This window comes from Alosa sapidissima, chromosome 8 (assembly GCF_018492685.1).
Source record: "Alosa sapidissima isolate fAloSap1 chromosome 8, fAloSap1.pri, whole genome shotgun sequence".
NCBI lineage: Eukaryota > Metazoa > Chordata > Actinopteri > Clupeiformes > Clupeidae > Alosa > Alosa sapidissima.
The window spans coordinates 3,192,092-3,210,208 of NC_055964.1; the positions used below are offsets into that span (position 1 = coordinate 3,192,092).

An 18,117-nucleotide genomic window follows, 5' to 3' on the forward strand; every position below is an offset into this window, starting at 1 on the left:
TAAATAAAAGTGAATTGCCTCCCAAATTGTTCCATTCTTCCTATGTCACTAAAGTCCTACTGTATTTTATATCAATTTCAATATTTGACATCTGCACATAAGGCCTACTCATCTAGACAAATCTATAATTGTCATCTAATCAAAGCTGGTGAATAAATAACACTGTAATATTATTATAACTTACATAACTTGTATTTACATACAAAAATAATCATTTTGCTGCACTGACATATATTGTAATATATTGTATTTTTAACATGTTGCAACTGTCCCCGGGCCGGGGTCAGTTGCAACATCTGACTCCTTACAGTCAAATGCAAATTGTGAAAAATGTAGATTCTGTAATTATCTTTAAATGGTTTAGACTATTAACAGACATATGTAAGTGTATTGTATAAAAAATTGGTTTGTGTAATCCAAACCGTCTCTGAGTAACAGAGCCAAATGCAAAAAGTGTTGCAACTTTCCCCGGTCTCCCCTATATTATGGTTATTTATGCATCATATGACAAATAAAGAAAGTGTATTGATCTTGTTTCGTTGTTGTTTGTCCCGAACAAAAATAGCCTAAACATGATTAAATACAATAAATTACACAACAGCGGCATTAAGCCGTTCTCGTTGAACCATGGTCACACGTTGCTGTCAACCCATAGCCGCCCCCTTTTGAGCTTGCCAGAGGCTGAATCAGTAGGCTACTACATTGAAACACAATTATTGCCGCGAGGCATTCCAGGCTACAAATTTAATAAAAGTAAACCATGCATAATTAAAAAAAATAGCTCAATTTAGGCTACTTCGCTACGCAATAAGGTTTCCACTAGAGCACAGCGCACGTTTAATGAATGTGTGACAGGGACTGCCTTGTCTCACAATAAGCAGCTGGAAATTCCAACACTTTTTCAACTACACGAAACTTTACACTGATCATCAAATATCCCGTAGATTTAAGTGTCCATCAGTCTCAACATTTAACTATATATTAAAAGTCCAAAAGTAAATTAAATCCCATACCAAAACCGAAAATCGTCTGCTTTTGATAGCCTAGTATGCCGCTCCAAACAAAAGTTCTGCCTCGAATAAGCCTACCCCAAATAAATACCTGTGCTTTGCGAAGCCTAAGTAAATAGCAGACCCCGGACATAATGTAGGATTTACGGAAAGAATGCACACATACGATGTTGGACGCCTGGCGATGCTGGCCGTCTACTGTGCCTCTGACTCCGCTGCCTCATTTGGATGGTAGCCTAACTCGACAGGTGAGCGCGAAGATTGGATATCGTATATGCAGACTACATTCTCTTTAACGTTACTTTACCATCTGCGGTGTACAACCCAAAGTATTTCCAGACACCACATTTTAGATGAGTTGGGGACGTAATTGTCCGCTCATGCTGGCAAACAATAAAATAAAAAACAAACTAATCATAGACTGTAAAAATGCGCTACACATGGCACTAAAAACCGAATAGTTTATTTATAGTTCGACAACGGATATTTCACGTCATGTTCGAAAATATTTGACAAGACGTCAGGCAGACCGCTCTTAGTTAGAGCCGCTGTTATCCAATGAAATTAAGTGGCGCTTCAGGGCGACTCCACTGGACTCCACGCGCGTTCCCGAGCAACTTTTTCTTCTTCTTGTTACGTGGCAAGCAAAGTATGTGCATTATCGCCACCCTCTTACTGGAGGACAACTCTCTTTTTATAGAATATCCAATAAAAATCGACGTTGGTCCATGCGTCATTTCCAGCTTTAGAACTTGGCGCATGGTCAGAGCCGACTGGTGCTGGATCCGAACCCCAGTATTCAAGATGGCGTTGACTATGAATTGGCCGGATTTACTAGCCTAGCCTCCACCATTCATTTGTATGGAGGGCGGGACTTAGTCACTCTCTCCAGTTATATATAATACCTCCATGAATGGCACCATATAAATGCCACTGTCAGAGAATTGGGTGACAGATGTCAAGGTCTCCTGGGGATGCATGCGCTGTCGGGATGTGACACTGCCTCCTATCCCTGTGGGAAGGGCAAGACATCTGCGCTGAAAGTACTCCTAGGAAATACCATTCCTGGTCTCAGTACAGTGCTTGGGGAACCTGATGCCACTCATATTGAGCTAAAAGATACTGGGACCGAGTTCTTTGTCGCACTGTATGGGCAGAAGAAGGCCAAGTCGATGAACACTCGCTACCAGATCTAGTTGCAGCAAAATCCTCCTAAACTTAAAAAGCTTCCTCCAACTGATACCAACCTGATGCTGCACATACTGCGTGCTCATCTTCAGGTCATATTGTGGAAGGCTGCAGGAGAGAGCCTCGTGCAGATGTCAGAAACCAGATTTGGTGTGTATGCAAATTTGAGCATTTTTAATGAGAGGGCCTCATTTGCATACTTAAACATTAAAATATAAAAACATACAATACATTTTAACATCTTAACATAAGTAACCAACTGAGAAAGTTTCATGGTTATATCTATTTATTTATTTTTTACCCTATTCACCTGTACTGTCTCGCCTTAATTGCCTATTATGCTAATTATGCTCAAAGTGCAACTTTAGGCAACCAAGTTAAATTCCATCCATTAGGCCTATAGATGACATTTCTGCAATAAAACTTTAGGGTACTCAAAATTTCTGGGTTCAGGAAATTACGATTAGACTAGGCTACACACTGATTTGCATGCACAAAAGTTGCAAGAGTAGGGGATGGAGTACTAGAGCTGGAGACAAATTGACAAGCGTGATTTATTTTTGCGGAGAGAATGTGCAGGACTGAGCGGCGGCCATATTTTGTACCGCTTTCGGTACATCTAATTGGAAAATGCAACGAATAAGTTCCGACTTTTATTTTGAAGGAATGCCGAAATGCGACGATATTGTAACTTTCGTTATTGTCGCCGGCTCCACGCAGCTGCTGTTAACGACAGGAAGTATCCCTGTTTGGTTTGCCTCTGTAACTTAATTTGCCGTTGTTTTTGAAAGGTTTGGGTTATATATTGATATCGAACGTGAACCTTTCGTATTGTTGAGCGTGTTGTTAGCTGTTTGGCCATACATACTCGTGTCTCTGGTTATGTTTACACGTCAGCACACAACTCATACGTAACCTTTATTTTACTGTCTATGCGTAACAACTCAAAGTGGACTGAAGTTGAACGTGGAAGGAAACGTCGTCTAATGTGGGTACCAAACAGGAGCTGCTAAAAGTATATATAAAACAATGCCATCTTGTCATAGTTACTGTTTTATTGGTTGATGACCTAGGGTAGTCAGTCTTGTACTGTCTATGGTCCGACACCATCTACATTTCTGTCACAGTCGTAGTAGTCACCAGATAGCGTGGGAAGACAGAATTGTTTAGTAGTGCATCAGGTAGAACTAGAGGCAATACGTGTCAAGTGATTTGAGTAACATTAGAAATTAGCCGGTCGTTTAGCTATTCCAGCTTTGTTTTCACTCACTCCTTAAGAACAGTAGTGTAAATGTGCTGGCGAATAAAACTCGGATAACGAGCGCACAAGGCTACATCGCAACAACTGCCACAGCCTTTTTGACATACAGTCAAAATAACATAAGGAAGGACTCAACATGGGCCTGTTTCGGAGCGAGGAGATGTGCTTGGCCCAGCTGTTTTTGCAGTCGGGATCGGCATATGACTGCATCAGTGAACTAGGAGAACTGGGACTTGCGGAATTCAGAGATGTGAGTGCATAACCGTATTTATCCAAGTACTGTAAAATAATTTTAGCTGGACGTGATGTTTTTGCTGGTTAAAATCAGCTTAACTATAGTTTTAGATGTACTCAACTGCTTAAGCCTAGTTTGTCTACAGTCTATACAAAGTGTAGGCTTGCCTATACTTTTGTCAGTTATTCGTTAGTTGCTTATTCCTTGAAGCACCCACAATTCCATTTTAATGTGTAGTTGTTGCAAATTTTATATTTTACCAGAAACTTTTTTTTTCTTACTGGAAGAAATCTTGGAAAAAATATTTGTATTCTTGAATCTGAACATTGAGTCATATGGAGGCAATCTTAAACTATGAGAAACACTTATTGTGCTATCTCAGGATGTTTTTTGTTTTCGTGCATTTTACATGCATTTTTGAAAATAACTTGCCCTGTAAGTAGGGCTGTCAGTAATTTTAGTGGCCATGTGAACATTCTAGGATTTTTACCTTTTCAGATTACAACAATTCCATTATTTTCTAAGATATTTTAGAGTGACGTAAAGTAGCTATGCAAAAAACTTTAAAGTCAAATAATTTAATGAGTGGACTTACCCATGATCTATTCCAGCTTCACCTTGGTCAAATAATGTCACAGCCATTGAGTAAAAACTTTAAAAGTTTCATGTCCCACCTGACTAAATACAGGTTTACTCTCTTTCCAGCTTAATCCAAGTGTCAACACCTTTCAGCGTAAATTTGTAACTGAAATTAAAAGATGTGAAGACATGGAGCGGATTTTAGGTAAGGGGGAGAAAGGTAACAATTTTGTCTACTGCTTCATCTCTATCAGGGCCATTTGATCCCCCATGGGCTTTGTAGGTCTCATTAGAAGTTTTTCCTAGAGTTTTTTTTTTTATATATATGAAGAGATGTTGGATGAGGCAGAGGCAAGCATGGTTTGTTCCACCAAGTCCATATTTCCATTTACCTGGTTTTCACATAATAGCAAAACATTTGGTTCAGTTGAAAAAGACGCCAACCTGTGTAGTAGTACTAGCATGTTAGCAATAATGACCACTGCTAGCACAGCACTATCATATAGGTTTTGTAAACATTGTTTACAGTGGGTGCGCTGATTGGCAGCACAGCCATGTGCAAAGTCGTGACAACAGATACCTTCCACTCCGGCTGGGGCGCTCTGTTGGAGGGCAGAGGATTAAGGGGCACTTCACTTGCGGAGAGTTCATATCAGTTACTTAGAACTCCTGGAAGTTTTTCTTGCCCTGAGACATTTTTGTGCACTTCTCTAGGGCCATCATGTGCTAGTGAGGACAGACAACGCTACAGTGATAGCCTACATGAATCGCCAGGGCGGGCTGCACTCTGTCAGTTGCTGTGGAGCAGTGTTCACCTGCTCTCCCTACGAGCAACACATGTACCGGGCCTACTGAACTCAGGGACAGACCTGCTGTCCAGGGGTCACCCGCACCTACAATTTGGAACTCTAGCTTTTCCCCACCGCAGTCTTTTAATGCTATCTAATCATAACGTTAGCGTGCGCAGTCTGCACCATACTGGCTTAAGCCCAGTTCACATCAAATATTTGCAACGAGAGGAGCTGCAACATTCTATAAACCAGCAACTTGATGCAACATTCTAAAACCTTGCAACTGTGACTAGACATGGCGAATGCTTTGCGACGGCTTGCAACGAAGTGCAACATCTAATTCACACCGCTGCAACTCCTTTCTGCAACGATTTTGTCTCATTGCGAATCTTTGGTGTGAATTGGGCTTTAAACAGACGATCTGACAGGTTTTAGAAGATTAAGTACAACCCAAAACTAAAAACAGACCAGGCCTCTATTTGAGACCGGTCTTTAACCCAAACCTGTAGCCACACCAGGCGTTTAAAAGAGACAGGCGTCTATTTGGGACTCTGCTATTATTTGAAGCAGGTAGAGGGTGATGTGCAGGTGTGGCAAGTTGCGTTGATTGCTAGAAGAGATATCCGCACACTGTGTCTAAAGCTTCCAGTTTAATGGTGGATGATGATACACAACGTTTCGACCACTCAGGTCTTCGTCAGGTGTAAAAAACTTTGTATTGCTAGAAAACACGCATTGTCAACTGTTCTCTTCCCCTACGAAGGGATTTACTCTCCGAGGCGAGGAGGGAAATACTTCATCCTCAGCCGGACATACGAGCTCTTTGGGCCTGGCCTGTGAGAGGCTAAATTAAAGTTCAGCAGGCCTGCCTCAAAATGTAATCACTACTAATCAGTGTACCAGTGTGCCAGAGCGCCATCTACCAGGTCTCTATATAACCTGAAATGGAGGGTGTTTGAATGTTAACCAATTGGTGTGAGGAATATCAGGAGTTACCTTACCAGTGCTCTGTTCCTGTGGTGCTCTTCTTTTTACAAGAGCTCTTGGGTCAGGCTAAAGCTTTCTCTACATTCAAGGTTTTTTTAGTTGCTATCTCGGCGTGTCACATTAAGCATTGGGATGGTGATGATGGGAATATTTGTAAATGTTTGTATAGTGCTGTACAGTTTGTATGGTGCTTGTTAAAATTGCATATTGCAACTGTTATTTTGATAAATAATTGTTATACATAATAATTGTTATAAATGTAGTACAGAGTGTTTAGTCTATTGCACAATCACCCCCGTCCACGTCTCGCTTATCTCCCTCCGAGATCCAGGGTTACATAAACGTAACCAATAGTTCTGCGTGAGTAGTCTACAGTATGCCTCAGACAATTCAAGCTGTCAGAAAGAGGTGCCAGAGGTGCAACAAAGTACTAATTAGGAACTTTTTGGGTTTGTGATTCCATATTTTTTCTTTTACATGATCTGAAAAGTAAATATCCTTTAATTACTACAGTGTTAATGAGCTATGTTTCACAAAGCCAGAATGTTCATCTGTTAATAAAAGAGCTGAATGAACAATCTCCAAGAGTGGTGATTCCATAGTTTTTGCCAGGGGTTGTAGTAGGGAGGGAAATGTTTTTACAGATTTTCTTATTATTGTTTTTTACCCTAATTGCAGGATATTTACTAAAGGAGATCAAGAAGTCAGATATTCCACTACCTGAGGGGCAGGTGAATCCAATTGCTCCCCTACCTAAACAAGCTTTGGCTGTTATGGTGAGTTCAAGTCATTCACTTTCAGATACGGTTGTTGCTGCACCGTCTCAGATTTTGTTCAAACCTTGTCTATATCATCAATGGGTGCTAAAACCAAGGCCTGTGAAATATTTTTGTGCAAATCTTCGCACAAAGGATTATATTTCTAGAGAAAATACTGATTGATGGCAGGTGTGTCCCAATAAAAGAGTTTTGAGACTTAAAAGTTCATCTGAAACTAGGGAGTTCTATAAAGTCAATGAGACTGTGGTACAAAGTTTTAATGGCTGAATCTTAACATGTTTGTCTTCCATTTTACAAGGTTTTGTCAGGCTAGGAATAGTACTTTTTAAGATTTGATATATGTCCAAAGATGGCCTCCAAGATAAGGCCTTTTTAGAAAGTGTAAGGGGAAAAATACTATGAAAACAATAAAAAATATTTTATATTTAAAAACAGGTTTTAGTTTTGGAACCTAGACATTGTGTAGACAAATGGAGTTGGTGCTGCAGCCATTTTCCTGGATTTTGTCTGATTTCACACAGAATGACTCTTATTTCAGCTCATCTTAATGAGGTGTTTGTTTGTCAGCTTATTACATATTAAAATGGTCTTGAATTTATATATTAATTTATATATTTGAATTTCTTTGAAATCTTGGTGGTGATCTGAGTACTTTCAACCATCTCATTTTACAGTTGGATTGCACAATTGATTGTACAAAGTTTTCATCAGTATAGAGATCCTTCAAAGTAGCTATAGGGTAATTCCACATCAACACAACAATGTTGGTTTTCAATACCATGGTTTGGAGATTTTTGCTCAAATATTGTCTGCCATGTCTTTTCACTATTAAACAAAAACATCAGCCAAATATCTTCTTTTTTTACTTGATATGTCTAGGGAGGGAAAGTGAAAAACAACACCCCTAGTGGTTTTGTTCCTATTGAAGAGCAGTTTTAAAAATATATATTATGAAGCCAAATCAGCAAAATTTATATAGTGTATACAGAAATAATCTACTAACTATGAAAATTTCAGACAATATTTTGCCGCCTTTTATAAAATTGCGTGAGTAGAGGCACAGCACAAATTACCTGTACATAAAGGTCATCAACACTCAGTTGATATCGTTCTCTGCCATTAGAAAAACTGTTCAGCCAGTCAAGCAAATTGGCATTTTGATCAGTTCGATGAAGCACCCAATCTGGTGACAAGAAACTGTAGTTTTTTACCATGTTACAAAAAACTTGAAACAAACCATACTGGCGCTAAAAAAAAAGTATGCAATAGACATTACCCCAATAGCCATTCCACTAACTTCCCGATGTGGACTGAGATATTATTTTCTTATAAATATAATATATAATAATCTTATAAACATTTTAAATAATCTTATAATAATCTTATAAAAAGATCTTTATGGAGCAAGTGTTTGGAACCAAAATCAGTAGTGGGCGATAAAATTGCTCTCCCTCTCTATTCAATCCAACTTATTCACGAAACTGGAAATCCATCTGGTTTTCATCTTCTGTCCGTTCTATTTACACTATAACTTAGTGCAGTCTCAGATGGATAACTAGAATGCAAGGATTAAAGTTCTCCGTCGTATGACGGATTTCCGTCAATTTGATTTTAGAAATGTCATATTTGAGATCGATGCAGATCCGATGAGGAAAATTTTTTTTTTTAAGGCAACTAATATTAGGTCCGATGAATTAATGTGTGTGATGGTAAATGTTTAAAGACCTAATAGTGTTCTTGATAACTTTCTGTGTCTCAATCAGTGACCGCTCAAGAAGATACGTCAGCCATGAGTTTAGCTTTATTTATGTTGTAGGCCTAGCTACACGCTTGTCTCATTGGCCTGTGGCGTTTGCTTAAAAAAAAAAAGAACACGTCTGGAGGACTAATGGTCTAAAAGTTGTATTATAGTGACACAATCGAGACAGCTGATGAGGTTGCCCAATCCGTGTTTTTGGATATGATATTGTGAGATCTATGTGCGAATTCGGAGAAGCGTAGGCTGTGTTCTTTCCGTGCATCAATGTAGACAATTTCTTACTATCGTGAACTCTTGTCAGGGGAGGTCATTCATTTTGTGTCACCTAGGCTATGACTTGAACAGATAGCCTGCTACACCACCCGATGTACTATTATTATGAAGCGGTCATATAGGGATTGTCAAAGTTTTTTTTTTGTTTTTTTTCCTCCCGTCATCTTTTTTTTTCAATTTTTGGTCAACGATACCCGGGACACCGAACCACCGGGGCACATGAAATTTGGTGGGTATGTAGCCCCACTAGACTTTTACGGAAAAATTTCGTTTCGTCCCCGGGGGCCACTCCCCAACCCCCCCCCCCCCCGTGCTGGGCCCCCCGAACCGCAAAAAAAGCAGTTTTTCCTAAATAACTTCCTGAACCGTGGCACTGAGGATGAAGAATATTTTATGGTATGTTGGTCTCAAGGGCCCACATCAATCTGGCCCATAATCACTCATTTGTGATTTGCACCCCCCCCCCCCCCCCCCTGGTAAAAAATGAAAATGCAATATTATTCTGCTTTAATCGCCCCTATCTTAAGATGTTCAGAACTGCACCAACTTTTATGTGTATGATTGACCTGGCATTCTCTGGGGGTATGCCAAGTTTCGTAGAATTTCATCCATGGGGGGGGGGTCTAAAAAAAAATTAGGTTATGTGTACATTTAGTGACTGTACACTCATTGGCCTGTAGATGGCGGTGCACACATATACACATGCACACACACACAGGCGCCCACATACTATCGGTATTAGAACGGCCGATACATAATTACAAATTCAGTAGGATTAAAAGAAAGCCAAAATAAATATTCATCATCATCATCATGGCTGCATTTCCAGTATTGGCGATAAGTAGTCGTTTGTCCACTAGATGGCGCGTCGTTGCAGTGAGACTTAATTTTGTTGGAAGTTAAAAGTGGGTTGGAAAAACAATTCATACAAGGAGTGTAGTTTACCGCAGAGAATGTTATTTCCATTTCTTCTTGAAGCCGAAATAAATCTGAGGATGTTTATCGGACATGCTTGGTTTTTACTGCAGGTACGTTAATCTTATAATATCAATAAGGACCTAGGTAATGTTACCGTTAGCGTTGGTTGAGTGATGGAGGCCAATTTGATTGATTGCATTTGTAGAAAACTATAAATGCGGTTATACCAAGCAAATTGATAACAGCACTGTAATTGTATCTTTCGACTGTCATTTGTTGCACGTGCTACAAAAATCATTCTGTGCAATGGAAGATTTACCAACGTTACACCGGTCTGATACAGTTTTGCCTATACATGCATGAGACAGAGACGCCTGTTTATTTTGTTTTAAGTGCGTGCAGGGTGTGAGAGGGGAATCGATGTGCTTTGATTCCAGCTTGGTAGTTGTAGTCTGTGAAATTTAAAAAGCACGTGTGTGTGAAGTATCCAATGACACCTTCATTTCATTATGGCTGCTTTAGCAACACACCTTAAGCTAGTGGGTCCCATTTAGAAGTGGCTACTTCGCGCTTTCCTTGACTCATGGAGTTGCGTGAATTTTATTACAACTTTTTCGCCACGGGCAGTTTAAGTCCGTTTGATACTGTACGGCGTAAGCCATTGGTTTCCAAAGGAGCTTTTATTTGTGTCGCCAGTATAGCCTATTGACAATTTATGTTGTAAATAAGCCTACCTTATAAGCCTACCTGTAGCTTAGGGAAGCTAACAGCTTTCTATTAGGATCTAGTTTGTTAGTTACAGTTTTGTCATAACTCCCTGATGCATTTTTGCATTTAGAATTAGTGATGGGCAAATTAAGCTTTGGTGAACCACTGAACCACAGCAGTGTGAACGTAGCGACACTAGCTGAAAAGCAAAAAGATGGCCGCCACACATACATTTTTCAACATAAAATCCTTAGCAAACCAATATTTTTGGTTACATATACTGGTTTGGGTAAGGACTTTTATGTTGAAAAATCTACATGTGGCAGCCATATTGGATTTTTTCATTAGTGTTGCTAGCTTCACACTGCTGTGGTTTAGTGGTTCACCAAAGCTTCATTTGCCCATCACTATTTAGAATAGCCAGAGCGTGGATATCTCAATCGGAAAATTAAACAATATCGGGTGCCTATGGACTAGGCTGGGTGAACCCAGCCTGATATACCGGCTATTTATTTTTTGATTTCTTAAAAGATTGCGCTTGGTCTGGTGAACATGAAGGGGGTCAAGGGAACATGAATCAGCCTATATTTGCACGAACAATAACGGACAACAGCTCTTCAACTTTGGCCCGTTAAAATGTGTATGAACAGTCTAGCGACGCATTTCATCAAGGCCCATTTGGACATGTCAGTTATTTGCACCACTGGTTAGATGTAAAACAGCATTTCATTTCAGACTACTGTTACTTAATTTGTGCATTAACAATAACGTTTCAGACTACTGTTACTTAATTTGTGCATTGACAATAAAGTATTACATGAACTAAAGATGACTAAAATCGTATGTAGAAGAAGAACATTCACAAAAAATCCATCCATCCAAAAATGACCTTTGTTTTTGATAGCTGTTGAAAACGGCATGGAACTGACAGAGATGTTTTTGTTTATAAATAAATAAATAAATAAATAAATAAATAACATTATGCATTATGATACCTTTTGCTTTTCCCAAATACAATGTAGCCTACAGGTGTAAGTGACCTTTCATCAATCCAGTTGCAATGGATGAACTGTGATGAACTGCCCTACTTGTGATTGTTTAGAGATTTTAAAGGTTTTATAACAATGCTAAACAAAAGTTTCAAGAGTGGGGGATGGAGTAAAATATGGAGACAAATTGAAGTGTGATTTATTTTCGCGGAACGGATGTACTGGACTGAGCGGCGGTCATATTTTGTACCGCTATGCAGTACATCTAGTTGTTACAGTTTTTAATCAATGCAACTAACATTATGTGTAAAGCGACGCAATATAACCCGTAGCCTATGCAATTTATTATCTCTCCTGTTATGACATGTACAACAATGTTTTTCACAATTCTGCTCATTGGAAAACTGAGTTGTCTGTAAAACTCAAAATTACCATGTTTTCATTAAATGCTGATGAGGCAACAAATGGGAATATGAACAATATCTAGAATGTTCTGATTCGTTACTTTGAAATGGGCAGTCTTGCAAACTTGATTTTATAGATTTTACTTGGTGTTGAATTGCATATTAACAAGAAAAAACCCTTTAAACACTTTGGGCCTGAAGTAATTAAATAAGAGTGTAAGTTAAAGCCTTTCTACAATATTGCTGCAGTAGAAAAGAACATCAATGGCTAATCAATAGTCAGAGATGGTACTGAAATATTGTTTTGTTCATCAGGAAAACTCCATCTCAATCAAGAACACTCTCAATTCACCTTATTCACATGGCGGCCATTGGCGGCTAAAACGAGGCTAGAGGGTACAAAACATAGGATTGTTATGTTCTATGCATTCACCTGTAGGTGGCATTAATTATATAGTAAGTGTACCCTGTAGCCTCGTTTTGGTTTAAACAATGGCCGCCGTGTGAATAAGGCGAATACTCCCTTTACTTTGCTGTTTGCATCTTTTTGTACATTAAAGACCAATAGGTTGCGACCGCAAAAGGGGTGTTATCTCTATAGGTAGAATAACGTATGACTTATGGCCTAAAGAAAGTTCAGTCAAACGATTTTTTTTTTACTTTAATCCCTGAGAATATGCTTCAACTTATATATCTTTCTAAATGTTAAAGGAGCTGTATGTAAGATTTTCTTTGTAATAAATCATAAAATGATCATAATATACCATCAGAGATTAAGGAAACATGTTGTTTTCAAATTCTGACTTCACTGACAACAATGGTACAGCCTGGATATTCACAATGTAAACTTACACTTTTTACGGTCCGCAAATACTGTTTATATTTTGAGTTTGTGCTTTGGCTTGCCACGTCACCCTTCGCCAAGTTTACCAATCACGCACCTATTAGTAATGCGACCTTCAGGTTGCCAGATAAATCAAGATAGCACACAGAGTTCAGTAGATGGTCCTAGATGAGTGGTCATTCCCCACTTTGGAGCTGGGGAATTTTCAAGCCCCACCTGACCCCATCAACCCAGCAAAATGGTAATGTTATTACACCCACGTTTACATTTCCCGTCTCGGTGTGCTGGATCAGATGTTATTTTAATTCATATTTCTGTCTGTTTATTACTTGTTTGTGTGTGGCTATTTTGTTTTGAATCTACAGTATGATCATCCTTCCTTGCCCCCCCCCCCCCCCCCCCCTCTATTCCCCACTACACTCCTACACTTTAGGAGCCACTGAACTAGATATATTTGCAGATTAACATAATTTCTCTGGTTTTTAAAGATTGGATTTTGTGAAAGCTAGCGAGAAATAGACACAATAGCACCATTGTAACAATAGCACCTTTAACAATTCTGCACTCTGCACTATATATTCTATATAATATATGACTGACAAAAATATAAAAGTTTGCTTTTACATGGCTTCGGATACTTGCATTGCAGGGCTATTTAAGCTGTGCACTCTGAAATGTTCTGCTTGTGCTCCTAAAATGTTCAGTAACAGGATACAATATGCCTGGTAAAACAAATCAGTCTGGAGCCCTGCATTTAATTTTTTCATTTAATTCTAAAAAATGCCTTTCTCATACTATACAAGAACACTTATATGATAATGTTGTGTCCTATAATTAATTTTAAGCTGATTGTCTTCCTTTCTGCCCTGTTTTTTAGGAGCAGCTTCAGAGACTTGAGCTGGAATTGAGTGAGGTGACCAGGAACAAAGAAAAACTACAGAAGAATCTTCTGGAACTGACAGAGTACACCCACATGCTGCACATCACAAAGAATTTTGCACAGCGCAACACAGAGGTGTGTAAGCGAACAGTGATTTGCTGTAGCCTTTGCTCCTCAGTGTCACAGATAGGCTAATGGAAAGTTCAACTCATCTACTGTCAAATTGTTAAGTTTACGGCCTCTCTGAAGTGTCAAAAGTGTGGGTGTTGAAGGGATAGCTTCTGATGACCATGACCATGAACGCACTACTGAGTTATAATGAGGTGATTTTGGCTGTTTTTATGGTCTATTGGCTGTACATTACTGCAACCATGTAGTCATGTGGATTATGTCGTTAAGTCATAAAAGGCTTCAGAGTACATTTAGTTTTCTGCTTCTTTCAAAAATATGATAATAATATTGAGCATCAATGATACAGAATACATCTATGATACAGGAAAACAGAAATGGTTAGATACAAAACCTTTCTCTTTCCTCTCCTACAAAACTCATTCCTCCTAAACCCACCATAAGGGAAACTAGAATAACATTTTTACCCTTGAAGAATACATTCTGACATGACCTCCCAAAACTAGTTTTGTAGAATATACTCAAAATGTCATTACAAGACATTGTATCCAGTGTTTGTAAAGTTTGTCACATACCTCTGTTTACCTCGGTCACTTCCTGTAAAGTCGAAACATTGGATTTATACTGTTTCTTCACAATTACTAATTTAAACATCCATAGTGGTATCTCGTAAGGATCATGTTCATGTTGCACAGCACTTGTAAGGACATTTTAGGTCTGTTAAGAAACACAAACACACATTCTCAATGATTTGATCTCAGAACAAAGCACTGTAAGATTAGCTTGGTGAATTTTAGTTTATGTGGCAAAAAACATTTGAGCAAGGCATTTTAACTAAAGCTGCTCATTTGGCGTTTTCAATTCATGCATTGAAGTTAAAGGTTTCAGTCTATGTCACGAATGATTTAGGATACAACAGAAAGATTAACTTTGTAGCCTAGAGCTTCAGTGAATAAACACTGATTCAATCATTAACGATGTCTAGGAAAATGGTTGAACAACTTGCAGTTGTCTTTCAGAAGTTTTTTTTTTTTGCATTCAGGGCCACAGTAATTGCCTAGTGTCTTGATGAAGTCTTTCCTACCAGTTGGCTGTTAAAAGTACAGCTGACAGACTGGCTCTCCTCAAACCTTTCTCTACAAGTACAGTTCAAAATTATTGATGACATCAGCTCAGTACTGTTGATTCCTTTGTTATTGTGATTGTCTTTGAGTGTAATTACTTTGTGTGTGTGTGTGCGTGCGTGCATGGGTGCATTTGTGATGTATGTGTTTATGTGTTTATTTCAGTATGAGTCTATTCAGACCCAGTATGAAGAGTTCCCTTTCTTGGAAAAAGAATCCATCATGGATTATAGCAGTATGCAGAGGCTGGGGGCTAAACTTGGGTGAGTCTAACTATGAATATTTAAAAAAATATGAATTTATGATTTTGTTGGTCATGGACAATCATAACAGTATTGTGTGATTTATTACAAAATAAGTTCAATACATTAAAATGTTTTGTAATTTCAATTGCTGCATAACTTTATTATGTATGTATTTATTTTCTATTTGTACATCAACCCACACCTTTATCCAGCTTCATCTCCGGCCTAATCCAGCGGGTTAAAATAGAGGCCTTCGAACGGATGTTGTGGAGGGTCTGCAAAGGCTACACCATCCTCAGTTACTCAGAGATTGATGAATGCCTTCAGGAACCTGAATCGGTACCACTGCTCTAAATAACCACTGCAGTAGATGTAACACAAAAACACACAGAAACTATGACAAAGACAGACAAATCAGAAATTGTGGGAAATGGGTCCACTAAAACAATAGTTTCTCATTGTATTTGCCTCTATTTCTAGGCTGAAGATCCAAGGACTGTGGTGTTTCTAATATCCTATTGGGGTGATCAGATTGGACAGAAAGTGAAGAAAATATGTGACTGGTAACTAATTTTAGACAATATGCTTGATCAGTCAAATAAACCAAACTATGCGTGAAAAGTTGCTGAACAGATTTTGTGTCTGTTTTTTTTCCAGCTATCACTGTCACCTTTATCCATACCCCAATAGCAATGAAGAAAGGGCTGATGTGATTGATGGGCTGAAAACACGTATCCAGGATCTGCACACAGTAAGTACTCTCAGTTCTTTCAGTTTCCTTTTTACCCTTTGACAAATGGTTTATCACAGTCTCATCAGAACACACAGACACTCTCTAATACACACACACACGCACACACACACACAGTGCAGTGCTAAGTTTGATGTTGTTTGGATAAGACATGCAAAAGATATCGGTAAAAGAAGCACAGATTGGCTTTTGCCGCTCTAGCCGCTGGCCACTCCCCCTTTCACACACGCACCAGAGAGGGTAGAAGTGGCGGAGCTTCGGCAGCACTGAATCAGTAGGCCTACAGATGGGTAGAAAGTCAGTGAGTGCAAGATGTTTGGATGATTATCATGTCTGACCTCAACAATAAAAACTGCTTCTGTATGCGTTTTGCTTGCATAAAATAATTCAGTGGATTTTGCAATATCACCAACCCACACGGGTATGCAGCGGCTACATAAAACTATATAAAAAAGGATGTGTAAACTGATACTTGAATAGCCTAGGCTATTTTGGACTGTCTTTGAACTGTTCTGAACGGTTTCAGGATGCCACACATGAAAAGCATGACCAGCTAGCTACAGACAACGAATGGCAGACAGAGCGTGATGCCACTTCTAGGCTAGCAGAGACTGTTTTTGCAGTCACATTGTTGCAAATTTTATATGACTATTAGGGTTGGGCACCAAAACCTGATTCTAATATGGCAGACCGCCATATAGTGCCGGTAGTAACGACATTGAATAACTGTGGATTTTGGTACCTCATTCAGTGCCACTGAAATCTCCAATGTTTTTTTTTTTTTTGTTGTTGTTTTTTTGTTTCAAATACGAAGCATAGCTTTACTGCTTGCTTGAGTATCCCAACTTTCTTTATTCAATCCCATTTATTCGTTCCTGCTTTTAAAAAAGTAAAAGATTCTCGAACACTACATGGCTGTAATGAAATCATTGGTCAGTATATTGTACCATTCATTATAAAGTAAGTCATGAAAATTCAAAGGGAAAGTCATGGAATTTTACAACCCTGTTTAAGTGAGCCCGTATGTCCGTGTTACAGAATTTGCAGTGTACCTTGTTGACTGCATTAAAGGAGAATTCCGGAGAATTCCGGTGTGATATTGACCTAAGTGTGTTGAAACATGATACCGAGTGTGAACATATGTCTCATAGCTCATCTTGGCTTGTCCCCTGCACTCAGAAAGCTGGCGCTAGTTAGCTGATGCTACCAACAGTTTTTCGATGGGGGTGCCTCGGGCATTGGCCTAGCCATGCAAATAAATCACTGTTTTACACCATTTACGAGGCTCAAAGTAGCTCCATACTTCATTGGTAGACTTCCGAGGGCCTTGACATTTAAAACGAGACATTGAGAACTTGCACTGGTAGTTTATTTACAAGACGATTTATACAGACAGTACCTTGAGGAAGTTTACCGTTCAACGCCATCTTGAATCTTGAATTTAGTCACGATAAGTCGAGCGACGAGTACGAATGAACAGGTATGACAAGGGATCAGATTCCAAAAATAATTCCGTGGAAATGCATGGATTCCAGTTGCTTCCAGTTTTGTATGTATGTGCATAATGTAGGTGCATAATGGTTATGAAAACCCACCAAACTGATTTCAAACCAGCCCAATTTGTTCGCCTGCCTAAACTATTTTTTACCTGCAATATAGAATTCAAAACTGCCTAATCTGGTAACACTGTCAGAAATAGATTATTAGATGTATAAATAGAGAAAGGAATCTATATAGTTTGGTCATGACAACTAGTTATTAATTTATGCAAATATTTATTCATTCATTTATTTCTGTTATGCATTATGGCACACCGCACTTTTCATCACGGCACAACGGTTGAGAACCACTGTCCTAATGATGTGACCATTGTTTTTATATAACCACTTTATCAGGTTCTTCATCGGACTGAAGACTATCTGCGGCAAGTGTTGAACAAGGCGTCTGAGTCTGTATATACCTGGGTAATCCAGGTAAAGAAAATGAAGGCCATATATCATATTCTAAACCTTTGCAGCTTTGATGTCACCAACAAGTGCCTAATTGCAGAGATCTGGTGCCCCCTTAATGACCTACCAGCCCTGCGAAGGGCACTGGAAGAAGGTTCGGTGAGTGTGTTTAACTGTGAACCTGTGATAAAGTTTCTTGTTGGTGGAATGAGCTACCTAGCACTGCATGAAAAGTGGGATTTTCATCAGTATGCGGCACTGTAGATTGTGGAAGTTCAGGTATACGACTGTACACAGCAATTTGCAGGCAACAG

The 18,117-nt window shown here is 39.0% G+C and overlaps 1 protein-coding gene across 1 annotated transcript in view; it reads left to right on the forward strand.

Moving 5' to 3' along the window:
• Nucleotides 1–2,895: 2,895 nt before the first annotated feature.
• Nucleotides 2,896–18,117, forward strand: part of LOC121715869 (V-type proton ATPase 116 kDa subunit a2-like) — a 30,297-nt gene continuing 15,075 nt past the window's right edge. The window contains exons 1-9 of the mRNA XM_042101888.1: nt 2,896–3,709; nt 4,400–4,478; nt 6,730–6,827; nt 13,603–13,740; nt 15,024–15,121; nt 15,316–15,442; nt 15,584–15,666; nt 15,761–15,854; nt 17,750–17,962. Of these exons, the coding sequence (XP_041957822.1) occupies nt 3,596–3,709; nt 4,400–4,478; nt 6,730–6,827; nt 13,603–13,740; nt 15,024–15,121; nt 15,316–15,442; nt 15,584–15,666; nt 15,761–15,854; nt 17,750–17,962 (1,044 nt within the window). The 5' untranslated portion in view covers nt 2,896–3,595. The remainder of the gene's footprint in view (nt 3,710–4,399; nt 4,479–6,729; nt 6,828–13,602; nt 13,741–15,023; nt 15,122–15,315; nt 15,443–15,583; nt 15,667–15,760; nt 15,855–17,749; nt 17,963–18,117) is intronic.